The 16,908-nt window shown below is 37.9% G+C and overlaps 1 protein-coding gene across 1 annotated transcript in view; it reads left to right on the top strand.

The window, feature by feature from the left end:
- The window catches only part of LOC150108776 (transient receptor potential cation channel subfamily M member 2-like), a 685,147-nt gene that overhangs the window by 273,053 nt on the left and 395,186 nt on the right, over positions 1-16,908 (top strand). The window contains exon 10 of the mRNA XM_090410077.1: positions 9,323-9,549. Within this exon, the coding sequence (XP_090266203.1) occupies positions 9,323-9,549 (227 nt within the window). The remainder of the gene's footprint in view (positions 1-9,322; positions 9,550-16,908) is intronic.

Here is a 16,908-nt window from a genome sequence, read left to right as displayed (position 1 = left end):
ATAGCTATGCTTGTACAGTCCTGAAACCATCTTTGTCATCCGTCTTTGTATCCTTTCCACAGTTAATTTATCCCCTTAAAATCATGGGGACCAAATCTGAGAACAATAGTCTAAGTGTGGTCTGATCATAGATTTATACAACGGAATGATAACTCTTTTATCTCTGCAGGTCATTGTCCTTTTCATAATTGCAGCAATCTTCTGTGTTACCTTCACCACCATTGCAATAAGTCCCTTGAATTTCAGGTTTCTATCAATCATCAACCCCAGATCTCGTCTCCCCTATTTCTTCCAGTTTAACTCCTCCCATAGAGTATGCAGCGTCCCATCGACATGTCCCAAACCTCAAGACCTTACATTTTGCTGCATTAAACTGACACCCCCGTTCATTTGCCCATCTATCTAGCTTATTCAAATCCTTTTGCAGGACTACCACATCTGCACTATTTCTAATAATCCTTCCCAGCTTCTCATCATCCGCAAAACAACTGAATATCCCCTTGCAGTCCACTGGCAATGTCATTGATATAAAGTTTAAACAACATAGGTCCTATATTGTTTAACCTTTATATACCTAGTACTGAGCCCTGTGGGACCTTACTTGTAACCCTCTGCCTCTTTGAAACTGATCCATACACAACTCTCTGATACCTATCAGACAGCCAATCCTGAATCCAGTTGACCAATCTGACATCCAGACCCATGTGATGCAACTTAAATATCAGCTTATCATGTGGCACCCTGTTAAATGCCTTCGCTGTCTAAGAAAATTGCAGTATATGCCTTTCCCTCATCTAATGTTCTTGTAACTTTATTATAAAAGGCTAGCATATTGCTAAAACAAGAGCGTCCTTTCACAAATCCATGTTGACTCTCTCACAGATAACATTACTGTCATCTGCCCAAAGCTGTATACGGTCCCTCACTACTTTCTCCAAGATCTTAACAACTACTGATGACACACAGACTGGCCTATAATTAGACACTTCCAGTCTGTTACCACCCCTAAGCAATGGCACTATCTTACCTTCCTTCCATTCCCTGGGCACCTTTCCCGCAGCCAGACTTTCATTGAAAAGCCAGGTTAAAGGCACTGTCAGTTCCCTAGCACATTCTCTCAAAACTTGTGGTGAAATACCATCCAGTCCCAAAGCTTTACTGACATCCAGAGTACTAAGTAACTGAAACACACTCTCCTCCTGTACATCTAAACCTAGAACCAGCCCTATCCCTCTAGCATTAAAACTGACTCCTCTATGATGAAATACTCCAATAAAGTGTTCATGAACAATTCCACTATGTCCTTTGCATCAGTCACTCTATTCCCATTTTTATCCCACAATATCATTTTTCCACAGTCATTTCTCCTCCTACTTGCCACATAGCTAAAAAATTCCCTAGGATTTTCTTCGGATCTTAGGGCCAATCTCCTCCCATATTCCAGTTTTGTTTTCCTTACCACACTAGTCATTCTTCTGGCCTGTGTCATATATTCTTCATGCATCTTCTCTTCACTTGTGGTATACAACTTACCATTGAGGGTCTGGTGTCGAGGCTAGCTGGTGAAAGGACGTACTGACGGAGAGCTCCTGAAAGATTTGTGAATTTTGTTATATTTCATTGTGTAAAATTAGTATATTATTGTAGTTTTATTAGTGTAGTTAGTGTGCTAAAGTGTTTTATAACATAATCTATGTCGGGAAGTCACCACTAGAGCGATTTGCAGTGTGTGTAGTGTTTGTGAAAGCTCCTGATAAGATCAGCGTTATTTTCAGTTATCGTTGATAAATTACTATAATATTGCATAGTTTTGTTTGCCTTGCATATCTTAGTGCGTCTGTTTGTGTGTTTTTGGTGTTTATAATTTGATAAAATACGTTACTAGTAAGTATGGCTGCAGTACCCAAAAAGATGGCGGCCAGTAATGATGATTTGCCATCTTCTTTAAAGAACGGTAATGTAAAGGAGATGATTCAATTTACTATCTGCGAAATCTACGCTTTGCGGAGTGCAGAGTGTGGTTGGATGATAATAAAGGAGTGAATGTGTGTAGAAAATGTAGGGAGAATGAGGAATTTAAGTGTATTTCGGATCGTGAGTGTGATATTTTTGTCAAACTTCAGAATGAAGAAAATAGGGATATGACAAGAAACGGCAAGGTTGTACCAGAGAATTGTGAGAGTGTGAATGTAAGAAGTGTGAATGATAGTATTAATGGTTTTACAGAGAATAAAAAAGATGAGATAGATGCAATGAGTGAGATCGAGTTGTTTGATGGTGCGATACAAAGGGCAAAACAGCAGCTAGAGCATATGAGCAAAAGTCGACTGAATGAACCAGCCAATAATAAAAAGTATGACAGGAAAAATAGGCGTATGAGTGTGAACATGAACAAAATGAAGGATAGAGTGCTGTATGGAGACTCGTTAGTATGAGGTGTGTTAGTAGAGGATTTGACAAAATCGTACCATCCTGGTGCGACCATAAAGAATGTAACTGAGTCTATTAGAGAGCAAAAGGAAAGGGTGAAAGAAATGATTGTTGTGGCAGGTACGAATGATTTGAAAGGAGATAAAATGGAAATGATAGAAAACCTGAATGAATTGTTTGAGGTAGCAAAAGAAAAGAGTGAGAGAGTTAGAATGATTAGTCTTTTGCCACGGTATGACAGTGAAATTTTTAAAAGGAGGGCCATAATTGCGAATGACTTTATGCGTGGGTTATGTATGACGAGTGGTGCGGAATTTGTGGATGTGTAGAGTGAGTTCGATGGGCGAAAGGATCTATATAAGATGGATGGCTTGCATTTGAATGGTTACGGTGTAAGGAGACTTGAGAAAGTGTTGCTGAATGTAGTGGATGTGCAAATTCAGGGAAACTAGATTTATTAAGGGGAGAGGGTAAGGGAGGCAGTTGAATGTATGAATGAATATAATATGCCAGAGCAAATAAGGACAACAAATCAGAGTGGGATAGTTAATATAAGGCATCAAGGTAGGGCTGGGGCTAATGGGAGTCTTAAATTCATGTACACTAATGCTAGGAGTACTAGGAACAAGAAAGAAGAGTTTTTGGCCATGGTTGGCACTTCTAGACCACAGGTTATTGGTATTAGTGAATCATGGCTGACTGTAGATGATATAGCCAGTGGGATTGAATGTGATGGGTATAGTGTGTGTTCAGGAATGACAGGGAGAATACAATGGGGGGAGGAGTATTGTTGATGATAGCTGATGAGCTATAGCCAAAGAGAATAGAAGTTGAATTGCAGGATAGAGAAAAGAGCACATTTCAGGCCATTTAGTGTGAAATTGTGGCTAGCAGAACTAAATATACAATTGGTGCTGCTATAGACCAGGTGATGGAAAAGATGGTGGTGACAGTATGCACAAGGAAATAGAAGAAATGAGTGGAAGGAGGGTAATTACTATGGGAGATTTCAACTATGGTCGCATTGATTGGAGTGAGGAGAGGACACACGGGAGGAAGGAATTGGATTTTATGTGATTATTAAGGGATAACTATCTGCGACAGCATGTAATGGAAAATACTAGGGGTCAGAGAGTGCTTGACCTAGTAATTACATCTGAGGATTTGGCTGTAACAAATATGATCACATTGCCACCAATTGGTGAGAATGATCACAGGGTTGACTTGGGAGGTGGCTAAAGGTGTGAAATTTTCAATTAAGACAGGGTACATGTGGAATTATTCGGCTGGAAAGTATGACAAGCTTAGGAGTTTGATTGGTTCAGTGCCATAACATGTACAACTGCAAGGACTAGAAGTTGATAGTGCATGGGAGGCAGTTAAGAAGTGTTTGCATGAAGCAATGGCTGACTTTATACCTAGAGTCCGAATAATAAATCATGTAGGGGTTAAATGGATGAATAACACCATTAAGCTTGAGCTGCAAAAAAAGAAACAACTATGGAGAGAATTTAAGGAGAAAGGTTACCGGCTGGCACATGACACGGTATAAAGCGCAGGCCAGAAGGGTAACGCGTGTGGTAAGAAAAGCAAAAAAGGATTACGAAAGAACATTTGCCACGCAGGCTAAAGAGAATCCTAAACAGTTTTTTAGATATATAGCAAGTAAAAGGAAAAATGTACATGGCAGAATGATTTTAAAGAATGCCGATGGTAGGGAGGTAACTGAATCAGTTCATATAGTTGAGTTACTGAGTGAGCACTTTGCAAGTATATATCATCCAGGTGGTGACATTGCAGAAAGGAATAAACCAGTAGATTATACGGGAATTGTGGTGAATGAAGTGGAGGTGAGTAGTCTCTTGCATAACCTCAATGTCAATACATCTGTGGGATTGGATGGTGAACCAGCTCGTGTCGTATGAGAAACAGCTAAAGAATTGTCAGTACCCTTGACCATTTTGTTTAATTTGAGTCTTGGGTCTGGGTTAGTCCTGAGGATGTGGAAAGAGGGGAAAATAGTTCCACTGCATAAAGGTGGTTCCAAGACTGCTGTTGTAAATTACCGACCGATTAGCATATCAGGAATCATTGTCAAGGTCTTAAAGAAATTAGCCAAGAAAAGAATACAGGATTGGATAGATGAAAATGGGATATTGTATGGGGACAACATGGTTTTGTGAAGGGTAGATCATGCCTCAGTAACTTGCTCACGTTTTATAACACAGTGACGGCTGAACTGGATAGGGGTAATGGATTTACAGTGATACTGCTGGACCTTGCCAAGGCCTTTGACAGGATACCACATGGAACCCTAATCAGTAAACTGGAGCAGATGGGGATATAGGGTTGGTGAGATGGATAGGAGGGTGGTTGAAGGAGAGATACCAGAGAGTGGTTTATGCAGGACTGGAGTCTAATAAGAAGGCTTGTGACTAGTGGTGTGCCACAGGGCTCTGTTCTTGGACCACTGCTTTTCAATTTGTTCATCAATGATATAGGGAAGGATTTGAGAGGAAGTGTTCACTTGTGTGCTGATGATGCAAAGTTGGTAGAGCAATTTTGAGTGCACAGGATGTCAAAATGTTACAGGATGATTTGGATAGTTTGGATGACTGGGCTAGGAAAAATGGATGTCAATTTAATGTGGCAAAGTGTAAGGTTATGCACTTTGGGATGAAAAGAATAGCAGCAGTATATCGCATTGGTGAAACCGTACTCCAAGAGATTGATGAGGCTAGGGATTTGGGAGTGTTGGTGGATAGGGAATTGAAGTTTAGGGGACACATTGCAAAAGTGACTAAATCAGCTCATCAATTCACTTGGCTTCTGAAAAATACTTTAACATGCAGAGACAAACAAGTTGTTTTCCTCTGTATCGAGCCTTGATAAGAGCACCAGGGTTTCTTCGTGATGGGGAAGAAGTGGAAAGGATCCAGAAACGAGTGACCAAGATGATAGAAGGTTTGTGGAATGAACCTTATGAGAATAGGTTGAAGATTTGTGGGTTGCAGAGATTGGACAATAGGCGAAGGAGGGGTGATATGATTGAGACATTCAAATTACTGAAGGGTTTCTATAAGATTGATCCAAAAGATATTTTTGAAAATATGACTGGTGGTGGGAGGAGTAGAGGCCATGCATGGAAGCTGGGCAAGAGCGTGGTTGACAAGGGTGTTAGAGGTAGGTTTTTTACTTGGAGAGTGGTGAATGAGTGGAATAAGCTTCCAGAATCTGTTGTGGGTGCTACGACCGTGAATGAGTTCAAGGCAAGGTATGATAGATACTGTGAATGTCGAATAGTTGTTCTTGACATGATGTTAGGGCCTCCCTCGATGAGTCTGTCGACTCCTTAGAGTTGCCCGGATAAAACAACAATAATAATAATAATATTGCTGCTAACAAATATTCCTTCACAATTTCCCATGCGCTAATGATATCTCGGCCTTCCATTTCCTCCCTCCACGAAACTTCCCGAAGTTGACGTCTAAGACTATTATAATCACATGCTTTATTATTCCACATAAGTTCCCGTTTGAAAGAAGGGAAATGAAGGGAAATGACTTGGAAAATGAATAGACATGCCAGCATGTCTATTCATTTTCCAAGTCAAAACCATATGGTCACTCTCTCCAACTGGTGGGAGAGATGTCATCTCAGTTATTATCAACTCTTCTGATGCTATAACCAAATCCAAAACTCTTGCACCTCTTGTTCCGTCTGTTACACGTTGCCTAAGACATCTGTCCCTCAAGAATTCTAGAAATTCCATTCCCCTATCGCTACATGCATCTTCCTCTCTCCAATTTATACTACTGTAGTTAAAATCTCCCATAACAATCATTCTTCTTGCACTTGCCAAACTTTACTGTCTAAACATCTCCTGGTCCCCATTCTCTGTGCTCCTGGGTCTGTAGCAACACCCCACTAAATATCCTGTCTTGCCTACATCTACCTCACACCATATGCTCTCAAAATCATTTGCCTCACTTCCTTCCAAAGCCTCCACTCTTAGACGACACAGGTCATCACTTATCATAAGCAGTACCCCACCACCACGCTTTCCCCTTTTATCCTGACGAAAAATGCTATACCCAGCGACTTCTATTCCTCTTGTTATATACCCTTCTTTCAACCACGTCTCAGTGATCGTAATAACATTTGGCCAGGCTGATGCTATCTGCGCCACCAATTCCTCTCCCTTATTCTGGATACTCCTGGCATTAGTATAAAGCATATAAATGCCATTGTTTCTATATCCAGCATTATCCCTCTCTAGACTCCACTGAGCTCAGTGTTACCTGATGTCGTCTCCCTTCTCCCAAGTATCCATTCCCACAAGAGGCTACCCCTGCTATCATCCTCCCTGGGACACACTGACTCGTTCAGAACAGCAATCTCTTCAGATGCCTACGTCCTTCCTCATTCAAATGTAAGCAGTCTCTCGCATAGAATTCCTCTCTTTCCTCAAATGCACTCCAAGCATCCACATATACCAGTCCTCTCTTGTCACACATTCTAACTATTATGTCATTCAATATCACCGATCTTCTGCTCAGCTGCTCATCATTATCATACCTAAGCAACACGCACACTATTTTTCCTCTCTCTCTGTCTTCTTCCGTACAGCCTCAAGTAAAAAATCTCATATCTCTTGCTGCCGACTTACATTACCACTCAAGTCATTTGTTTACCATCACAATCATCTCATCCACCCTTTGACCTCTCTTAAATGCCATAGCCACCATTTGTATTGTTCCTCCTGGCAAACACTCCTCACGCATCCTATCTTGAACACCAAGAATCATTGAGTCACCATACATTATACCTCTTACCATTCCCTCTCTTCTGTTGTTTCCATTCTCTCCTCTTCTTTCATTCCCATAGGTCTCTCTCATTCCATCTCCTCTACTGCTATTCTCTCTTCTAGCATATATGTTATTAGAGGGAAGTTTCATTGGATTGATGCAGAAGAAATTTTTCGATTCATGACGTGGGGAACAAGTTGTCAGCTGAAAGTTTTGTAACAATGTGCAAAGACTAGATTTTTTACTTGAAGAGTAGCGAATTAGTGGAATGGGTTGCTAGAGTAGAGCCTCCATAGACATGGACAAAAATTGAACAAATTTTTGTCCATGGACAAAAATTGAATTGAACCGTCATGGACAAAAATTGAACCCAAGTCTTTCCAAGCAAAGGTTGGAAACACCTGGGTTCAATTTTTGTCCATGACGTGATGAACCTTTATCTGATCTCTTTCAGCTAAAGGTGAGATAACTAGTCTCATATGGAGGTGGAGGTTTTTTCTCCTGGTAACTCGGGTTTTTTATCCCTCAAAACAGACAAACCAGCCATGTGAAAACACACAAGTACAGTCATAAATACTTATGGAATGGATGGCAACAAGCTTGCTTCATAATCACTTCCCTATTAATTAGCTGCAACCCTCTCAATAGAGAGGTGGCCACAGGATTAAGATTAGGTTTTTAGAGTAGCAATCGTTCATTTTTGTCACTGAATAAATATGGTGTGAATTTTCACTTGCTTAATATGAAGTCATTAGCCTCTATATATTAGTAGCCTAGCCATAAAGATACTTCATGGGCAAACTTTTTTTGCTTACACTTGGATAAATTTTATTTATTTATTTTAATGTAACTCCTCTGAGTCTGAAGCCTCATTGAGGGAAGGCACCTACTCTACAACTCTGTCTCCACCACTCAATTCACCAACTGCAATGAACCTCAACTACCATCATATACACTAATGCCATCTACTGTCCATCATCACCACTGGTATTTTCACAGACAGACAATCACAAACATACATGCCCATAGTGGGATTCGAACCCACAGCCTTTCGGCTGGAGACCAGATATGCTGACCACTCGTCCAACCAGACCGGCACTGGATAAAGGATTAAACAAGAATATAATTTTTTGAAAAGTTTAATTTATTGGGTAAATAATGGTTAGTATAGTTTGCCCACCGTTTGTAGGTCCCTGCTTCGCGTCTTTCCAAGAATAGTCGATTCATGCTGAAGGGAAGAAAGAAATGAAGGACGTCCGAATTGGTCGCTAATACGTGAATTCATGTGCTTTATATGTAAAATTTTCCAACTGTTATACAAGCAACATAGTTAAGTACAATAATCATAAAAGAGAAGTTAATTTTCTGACCGGTAATAATATACAACTCATCCCACAATACGGACTGATTACCCTATTATCGGAATGGATTCTCCTTTTTCTGAGATGCACAGAAGTGTCGAAGGATCTCTAATCTGTGGGCAAACTATATATGCTTCTCATAATGAATCTTGTGATTCCATGGAGGTTCTTGAATAATAATAATGATAATCTATAGAGGTTTTCATCTATTTAACTGCATGAATGCAAGCTCATATAGTGTGTCCAAAAATTTAAACTAAAAGCCAACCAGCTGTTGTCTCGTTTTTCTCCATTTGAGTACTCTTGAAAACAATGGAGAAGGTCGCAAAAGTCAACTTTTGGTTACCCCCTTGTGGCTCATTAAGTAAATTAGTGGATTATTCACAGTAAATAACCTATTCAACCTTACTCAACTTGAAACATCTGGCATGGAAAGGTTTCAAGAAAACTGTATGCTCTCTGTTGATGTTCAAGGACATTAAATTTGATCTAGCATTGAGAACTGCATGCTTGGCTACCATCTTGTGGCCTACTATATTCTATTTCAGTGCTATCATTTTACATCAATTTTTTGGCAACAAGTATAAATGTCATGTTTGGTAAGGTGATTAAAGGAATCTAGTTTATTGCCTGTATGTTTTTCAACTTTTTTTAATGAACAATAATTCATTATTGAACTTAGTATTATTCCTGTTGATAAACAATCCAATGTATATTTTACAGGTTGATGACTCTTCTGGTTATTTCCAAGTTCTTAGTGATATATGCAAAAAAGATAGCCATTTTACTCTTAGGGATATTCATAATCTTCTGTGTCGGCTTTTGACAAAGCATAATTGTGATCTTTATGAAAATGATACCATAGAAAATCAAAAGCAGTTGGATGTATCTAAGGAACGTTTTTGTAAACCATACCGAGAACTTTTTTTCTGGGCCATTCTTTTGCTAAGGTAAGAAATTCTGTATCTGTGACTTTTTCACTTAAATCTCACTCAAATTATTTGTTTATGATACTCATTATTTATTATTATCATACTACTCTTTGATGTTTTCTCTTAGTGCGCTAGCAAAGGTTGGTCGATTGGTACAGCCTCTGCTACTAATGGCTCACGCAAAAAGTTAAGTTTCAGCGTGGTTAGTAGTTGGAAGGGCTCAATCATTCGATGCTGTTGGTATACTCTCCCTCGATGAGTCTTCGGACTCCTGGAGGTGTCGCATAATAAAATAAAAAATTAAATTAAAAAAAAATCTACATTATCAGCTTCCTATCCAGCCTATTTGCTCCAGTTTATGTAATAATGGATTTCCTTGTTGATATCCTGTGAATTGCCTTCGCATAATTCATCAGTAATATGGTATAGTTACTTCCTTTTTGTAGTGCAACTGCCATGTTATTATAAAAGCGAATAAATTACTAAGAGGGAAATTAGCCAAATAACTTAACTAGTACTATACAAGAAACATTCAAACAAATTTTTACATATGGGGCTTGGAGGTGGGTTTAGAAATAAAACTATAGATTAATCACTGGAGACCACGAATCAAGCATTCTGAGAAAAATTACTAAACAGAAGACATCAATGACAGATTCTTATTTAAAAAAACGAAAGTAAAGAACTTTACATCATAAGCATTCAATAATGTTTTTATGTTGAGCTCATACATTACAGAGGTTTGTTGAACAACCTCTTGTCTTCTCAGGTGTCATCTCCTTCCAGGCGGTTGACTATCATAAGCTTCTACCATGTACGGTTTTGTGCTTCTCTCTTACATGAACAGCCTATAGTATATTAATTTTGTGTATGGGTAGTGAGTTGCCAAAGGAGAAACTTGTTTACATTTGATTTGGAGACCTGTATATTGTATTCCTTAGGGAACATGTAAAGCAGAAGACCATTTCATAATATAGCAGCAGCAGGGATGAAGGAGGAGGAGAAGAAACTTGTTCTGTGGATTTGGATTTGTACTGTAAAGGAGTGTTGGGTGACAGTTGCACATGTTCCAACAGATTTGGTAGTGAGTAGAGGAATTATTGTTACTGTTTCATATGAACATTTATCATTGTAATATTTATAGAAGATACATATTGCAGAAACTAAACATCTCTGTGAAAGTTGGTGGAGTGAGGTGGTAAGAGATTAGTTATTAATCAATCTGATTATCTTCTTCTATATGCAATCAAGTGTTTTTCGGGAACTCTTTGGAACCTCACCCTAAGTGTAAGAGCAGCATATTCAATAGCTAGGCAGATTTGTGATTTGTATAAGGTAACAGCTGTTCAGAGATGAAATAATGCCTTACGTGCAAGAGAAATCCTAGTTTTTTTTTTGAAGCCGAAGAGACGGTGGTTGTGATATGTTCATGCCAGGAGAAGCTTGATGTCAGGGTGATTCCAAGAAGAGAAATCTCTTCTTGCTTAGGGATTTGAGTATTGTCAAAGATAATACTGGAAGAAAATGGTTCTTTTTTGTGGGAAATAAGGCAAAACTCGGTTTTTCTGGCATTGAAATTAATGAAGTTATCTGATTCTTATTGGAGGATGACTTGGAGATCAGAATTGAGGGCTGTGGAAGTTGATTTTCTGAGGTGATTTATGCAGTGTAAGGTTTTTCAAATAAATGGGAAGAAAGCAGTATGCTGTCATTTGCAAAACTGTGTTTATTGGCACTGGTGATCAACTAGTGTAGCTCATTGATATATACAGAAGGAAGAGGATTGATGAGAGATTAGAACCTTGTGGAATCCTAACATTAGTTGAATAGGAGGAGGAGGCAATGGGGTGATTGGATGATAGTTTAATAAGCTTTCATGCCAGACTCAGTCCAAAGCTTTAGCAGTATCAAGTGCAGTTCCCTGAGATTCACCAAACTTTTCCATGGTATTTATCCAGAGGTGGGAGACATATGTGTAGATCTCCTATGGATCAGCAGTACAGGAATCTTTACTGGTGGTCATTTATTAGCTGGGTGCCTTCAAGGTAATACAGGAGTTTGGATATTGATGGTTCTCTCCATTGTGTTCAAGAGAACTAAGGCAACAGAGATTGGGCAATAGTTTGATGGTAGTGACTTGTCATTCCTCTTGGGAATAGTTTGAACATAGGCCATTTTCCAGGCTGTGACACAGATACCAGCAGAGTAAGAGAGCATAAACAAGCAACATAAGAGTCAGTCCTGTTCCACAAAAGGATTTGTGGACCTCATATAATGCCTCGACTTCGGGACAATTGGAGAATGCTATCAGAAATAGGAGACTTTTTTAGTGTCTAATTTGGACAATATTCTTCTTATCTCTTTTAGGTGAAAAGCCAGAGGTGGTATTTAACTATTGTGTATGTGGAATGGTTGGGACATGAAACTAGGAGATTGGCTTTTTCTGTGGGTGATAATGTAATAAAGCCATCTGGGTGTGAAACCAATGGAAGTAGTGTTGGGCAAAATTATAACCAGTTGGTTTAGCTAGAACACTGAAAAGCTTGGTTGCAATTTGCACAAGATGCAAATTTCCTGTTTTTTTGCTCTTTCAAACTCTGTTTGGAAGGATTAATAGTTTCCTGCTTGTGTTTCAGGCTTGAGTATACGCAATGAAGAAGATGAAGTTCTTGATGAAAACCATTTGTAGTATGTTTGATTTTGATTTTTTTGCTTGTACACACTTGGCATACCTTTTGGAGAACCAATGCTTAGATAGGGGATGGCAGTTCAGAGTAGTATGGTGAATGCATAGTTCCAGTAAGGATTACTTTAGTGATACATTTGAAGTATATATTTGGGTGGAAGGCCAAAAAAGAGTCTAACCAGGAATGAGATATGGAAGTCATGGAAGTCATCCCACTTGGCACTGTTACGAGGGTGGTCTATAGTTCTCGGCCTATAGATGGCAACACAATTAGCAAGTTTTTTTTTTCTAAGTTGGTACATCTGTGTGCCAATAGATGTACCATCTGTGTCATGATAAGCATCCATGTGAAATTGCAAATCATTCTATCAAATAGTTTGTTTTATACAGCTGTCTGAAGCAAAAGTGTTGTCTGTATCCCTTGAATGGATAAAATTGAGTATCGTGCCGTTATATAAAATTCTTTGTAAAAGGTTTACTGCCAAAAGAAATTCATTTGAAGTTCATAAAAGTTTATGAGCACTCTTCTTCTTCGTTTTTGACAATTAAGAAATGGGCTGCCGAGTTTAAACGTGGCCGTACCAGCCTTGAAGATGATCCACGTGAATGACGCCCAAAAAGTGTAACAACACCTTAAACCATTGATCAAGTGCACAATATGGTATTGGATGACCAGTGAGTCAAAGTGCATGAAACTGCTAAGACTATAGGCATTTCAAAAGAACTTCTTCAAGTGTCATTCCCTAGAACAGTGGTTCTCAAAGGGTGTGCCAGGGCGCACTGGTACACCCTAGAAGATTTCCGGGTGCGCCCTGTGGTATTCCAGAGAAATATGTGTCCAGATATAAAAATAAATATAGTTACTCTATTATACCTTTTATGGATATACCGCTCTTTTTGTCAACACATCATTATTATGTTAATTAACAGCGGTTTTTCTTGCAAAGAGAACAAGAATATGGTTTATTTTTGTTGTGTATATTACTTATTAAAAGTGTTGGAAGTGGATGTTATGTGCATATTACTTATTTTCAGATAAATACACCCAAATAAAATGGATAGATTTCTCAAAAAGAAGCGTGATATTGAAGAATCAGATTCTGGAAGTGAGCAAAAGTTAAGTGCAAGTAAGAAAGCAAAATCGCAGCCTACTCACGAATATAATGAAAGTTATTTAACCTTTGGTTTCACTTGGACCAGAAGTCAAGCTCATCCTTTGCTGCTATGTTTAGTATGTGGACATAAAATGGCAAATGAATTATTGCTTCCTAGTAAATTGAGTAAACATTTTAAAACTATACACTCTAATTTACAAGATAAATCTTTAAGTTTTTTCAAGAGATTGTCTGAACAGCAAGCAAAAGTGTTAAATTCTTTTAAAATTATAATGGCTGTTTCTGATAAAGCTCAAATCGCTTCTTATCAAGTCTCAGAACTGATAGCAAAAAATATGAAAGATCATACTTTAGGTGAGTCACTTATTTTGCCTGCATGCAAAAATATGGTCATGACAATGCTAGGAAATGAAGCAGCAATGAAAATAAGCAAGATTCCTCTGTCCAACGATACAGTTCACAGGTGTATTATAGAAATGTCTTCTGATATCGAGAAAAATGTATGCAGTAATAAACTTCAGTATTCAAATTTTGCATTGCAAGTTGATGAGCCAACAGACATTACCAACAAGGTGCAACTCTTAACATTTGTCTGTTTTATTAATGAAGATCAAATAGTAAATCAGTTTCTTTTTTTGCAAAGAATTAAGTATATCTACAGAAAGGTGAGGACGTTTTTAACATTTTGAATAGCTATCTTGATAAATGGCAGTTAACATGGAAGTTGTGTGTAGGCATTTGTACAGATGGAGCCCCTTCCATGGTATGTGTTAAGGGCCTTACATTTTTTGTAATAAAACAAAATGAGAATGTTATCGTAACTTACTGCTTTCTTCATAGGGAGGCCTTGATGGCAAAAACATTGGGAGAAAAATTAAGAGAAGTTTTAGATCAAATTGTTCAGATGGTAAACTTTATTAAAACAAGACCTGTCAAATTGCGTTTATTCGAAAAGCTTTGTATCGATATGTATTCACAACACAGACGGCTGCTTTTACACACACAGGTGAGATGGCTGTCAGGGGGGAAAGTACTTACCCGTGTACACGAGCTATGACAAGAACTTCTTGCGTTTTTTAAAGAGATGAAACAATTACATTTTTGTAACCTCCTTCGGTGCGAATTTTGGATTGCCAGGTTACAGTATTTGGCCGATATATTTCAGCAGTTCAATATTTTAAATACTAGCATGCAAGGGAAAGAAGAAAATATTCTCACATCCACTGACAAAATGAAAGCATTTCAGAGAAAACTACAGATTCAGAAAAGAAAAGCTGTTGAAGGTAATTTGGAAATGTTTCCATTGGTAAGTAACACTTGTATAAATGAAACACTTCCAATAATAGTTGAACATTTAACAAGTTTAGAAGAAAAATTGAGTTCTTATTTTCCATCACTTAACACTGAACAATACGATTGGATTAGAAACCCATTTATGGAAACTTCAAGTGATTTTGGTTTAACATTAACAGAAGAAGAAGAACTGGCAGTTCTTCTTGTTCTTCTTCTGTGTATTGATGATTAAACATAAGGAATTGTCTCTTGAAGCCTTTGGATTTCTATAAAAGAAGAATATGTGTCAATATCTAAAAAAGCTTTGAACATTTTACTTCAATTTTCAACATCATATTTATGTGAATTAGGATTTTCTACCCTCACCACAATTAAGTGTAAAAAGAGAGAAACTCTTCAATGTATTGATGAGGAAATGAGAGGTTGCCTTTCAAATATATGCCCAAACATTGAAGCAATCGCTAGGACACATCAGGCTCATGTTTCTCATAAACACAAGAATGAATAAACATAAGGTATGTTTCATTTTATTTTTTTTATCGCATTATTTTTTTTCCTGTAATATTTGACTTAATTATTATTATTATTATTATCTCGGGCAACTTTAAGGAGTCGACAGACTCATCGAGGGAGGCCCTAACATCATGTCAAGAGCAACTATTTGACATTCACACAGTATCTATCATACCTCGCCTTGAACTCATTCACGGTCATAGCACCCACAACAAACTCTGGCAGCTTATTCCACTTATTCACCACTCTCCAAGTAATATACCTAGTTCTAACATCCCTGCTAACCACATTCTTGCCCAGCTTCCATGTATGGCCCCTAGTCCTCCCACCACCAATCCTATTCTCGAAAATATCTTCTGGATTAATCCTATAGAAACCCTTCAGTAATTTGAATGTCTCAATCATATCACCCCTTTTTCCGCCTATGAACCAATTTTTATAATTTATTATATAATTATTGTAACATATTTCTCAGAAATTTGTATATAGTGCACCTACCATTATTTGTAGGATTTTAAATGCACCCCGACTTCAAAAAGTTTGAGAACCACTGCCCTAGAAGGAGGTTGGCAACCATGTCACGGAACCTTTTTCTTTCTTTTGCTGCTATGAAACGTTTATGGTAAATAAAGCAAATCCAGTCCTTAATGTGTTCAAACCACATTCTCCTGGGTCTATACCTCCCTCTTTTTCTATCCAGTTTCTCTTCTGATATTAATTTCTGAATGCCTTATTGTCTAGTTAGATGTCCAAAATATTTAAGTTTTCGCTCTTTAATTATTTTCATTAATGTTCTTTTCATTTTTGCTTTCTTTAAAACATCTTCGTTTTTCATTTTCTCTGTCCATAGTATTTTCAACATTCTTCTGATGGTCCACATTTTGAAAGCTTCTAATTTTCTCTCTGCTTCTTTATTTAGAGTCCAAGTTCCACTGTTATAGAGAAGGCTTGACCAGATATAGCATTTTATTAATTTTTTTCTTGTGTCTATATTAATGTCTCTGGATGTTAGAACAGTTTTCATATCAGTAAAGGCTTTTCTTGCTATCTCTATTCTTCTTTTTATTTCTTTAAGGGAATTTCCTCTGTCTGTAAAGAGGAATTTGTCCCAAATATATAAAAGACTGAACCTGTTCAATTTTCTTTTTGTTAACAGTTATGTTTAGTTTCTTATTTATTGGTTCTTTTGATATAATCATGCACTTTGTTTTCTTTAGTTTAATAATTAGTCCAATGTCTAAGCTACTGTTGTAAACCTCTGTGATTAAGTTTTGAAGATCATCTTCAGATTCAGCTATAAGAACTGTGTCATCTGCATACCTGAAATTGTTGAAGTTCCTGCCTCTGACTTTTACACCCTTCAGTTCTGAAATAGTTTTAAAAACTTGCTCACTATATTCAAACGAACATGTAGGATATATTTTGCATGAAGAATTGCATATGAAAAAGCTTTGCGCAAGATGGATGCCGCGCTTGCTCACAGAGATGAAAAACGCACTCGCATGAAAATCTCTAAACAGTGCTTGGAGTGTTTTAACAAGAATAAAACTGATTTTGTGTGTCGATATATTACTATGGATGAGACTTGGATTCACTATTACACACCAGAATCCAAACAGCTGTCAGAACAGTGGACAGAAGCAGGTTGTTCATCGCTAAAGAAGACAAAGTTGGTTCCATCAGCAGGAAAGGTCATGGCATCGGTGTTTTGGGATGCTAAAGGCATTTTGTTTATTAATTATCTTGAAAAGGGTAAAACAGTAACCGGGG

This window comes from Typopeltis vanoorti, chromosome 2 (assembly GCF_054136105.1).
Source record: "Typopeltis vanoorti isolate ZY-2024b chromosome 2, IOZ_Tvanoo_1.0, whole genome shotgun sequence".
Classification (NCBI taxonomy): Eukaryota; Metazoa; Arthropoda; class Arachnida; order Uropygi; family Thelyphonidae; genus Typopeltis; species Typopeltis vanoorti.
This window is presented reverse-complemented; position numbering and strand designations above follow the sequence as displayed.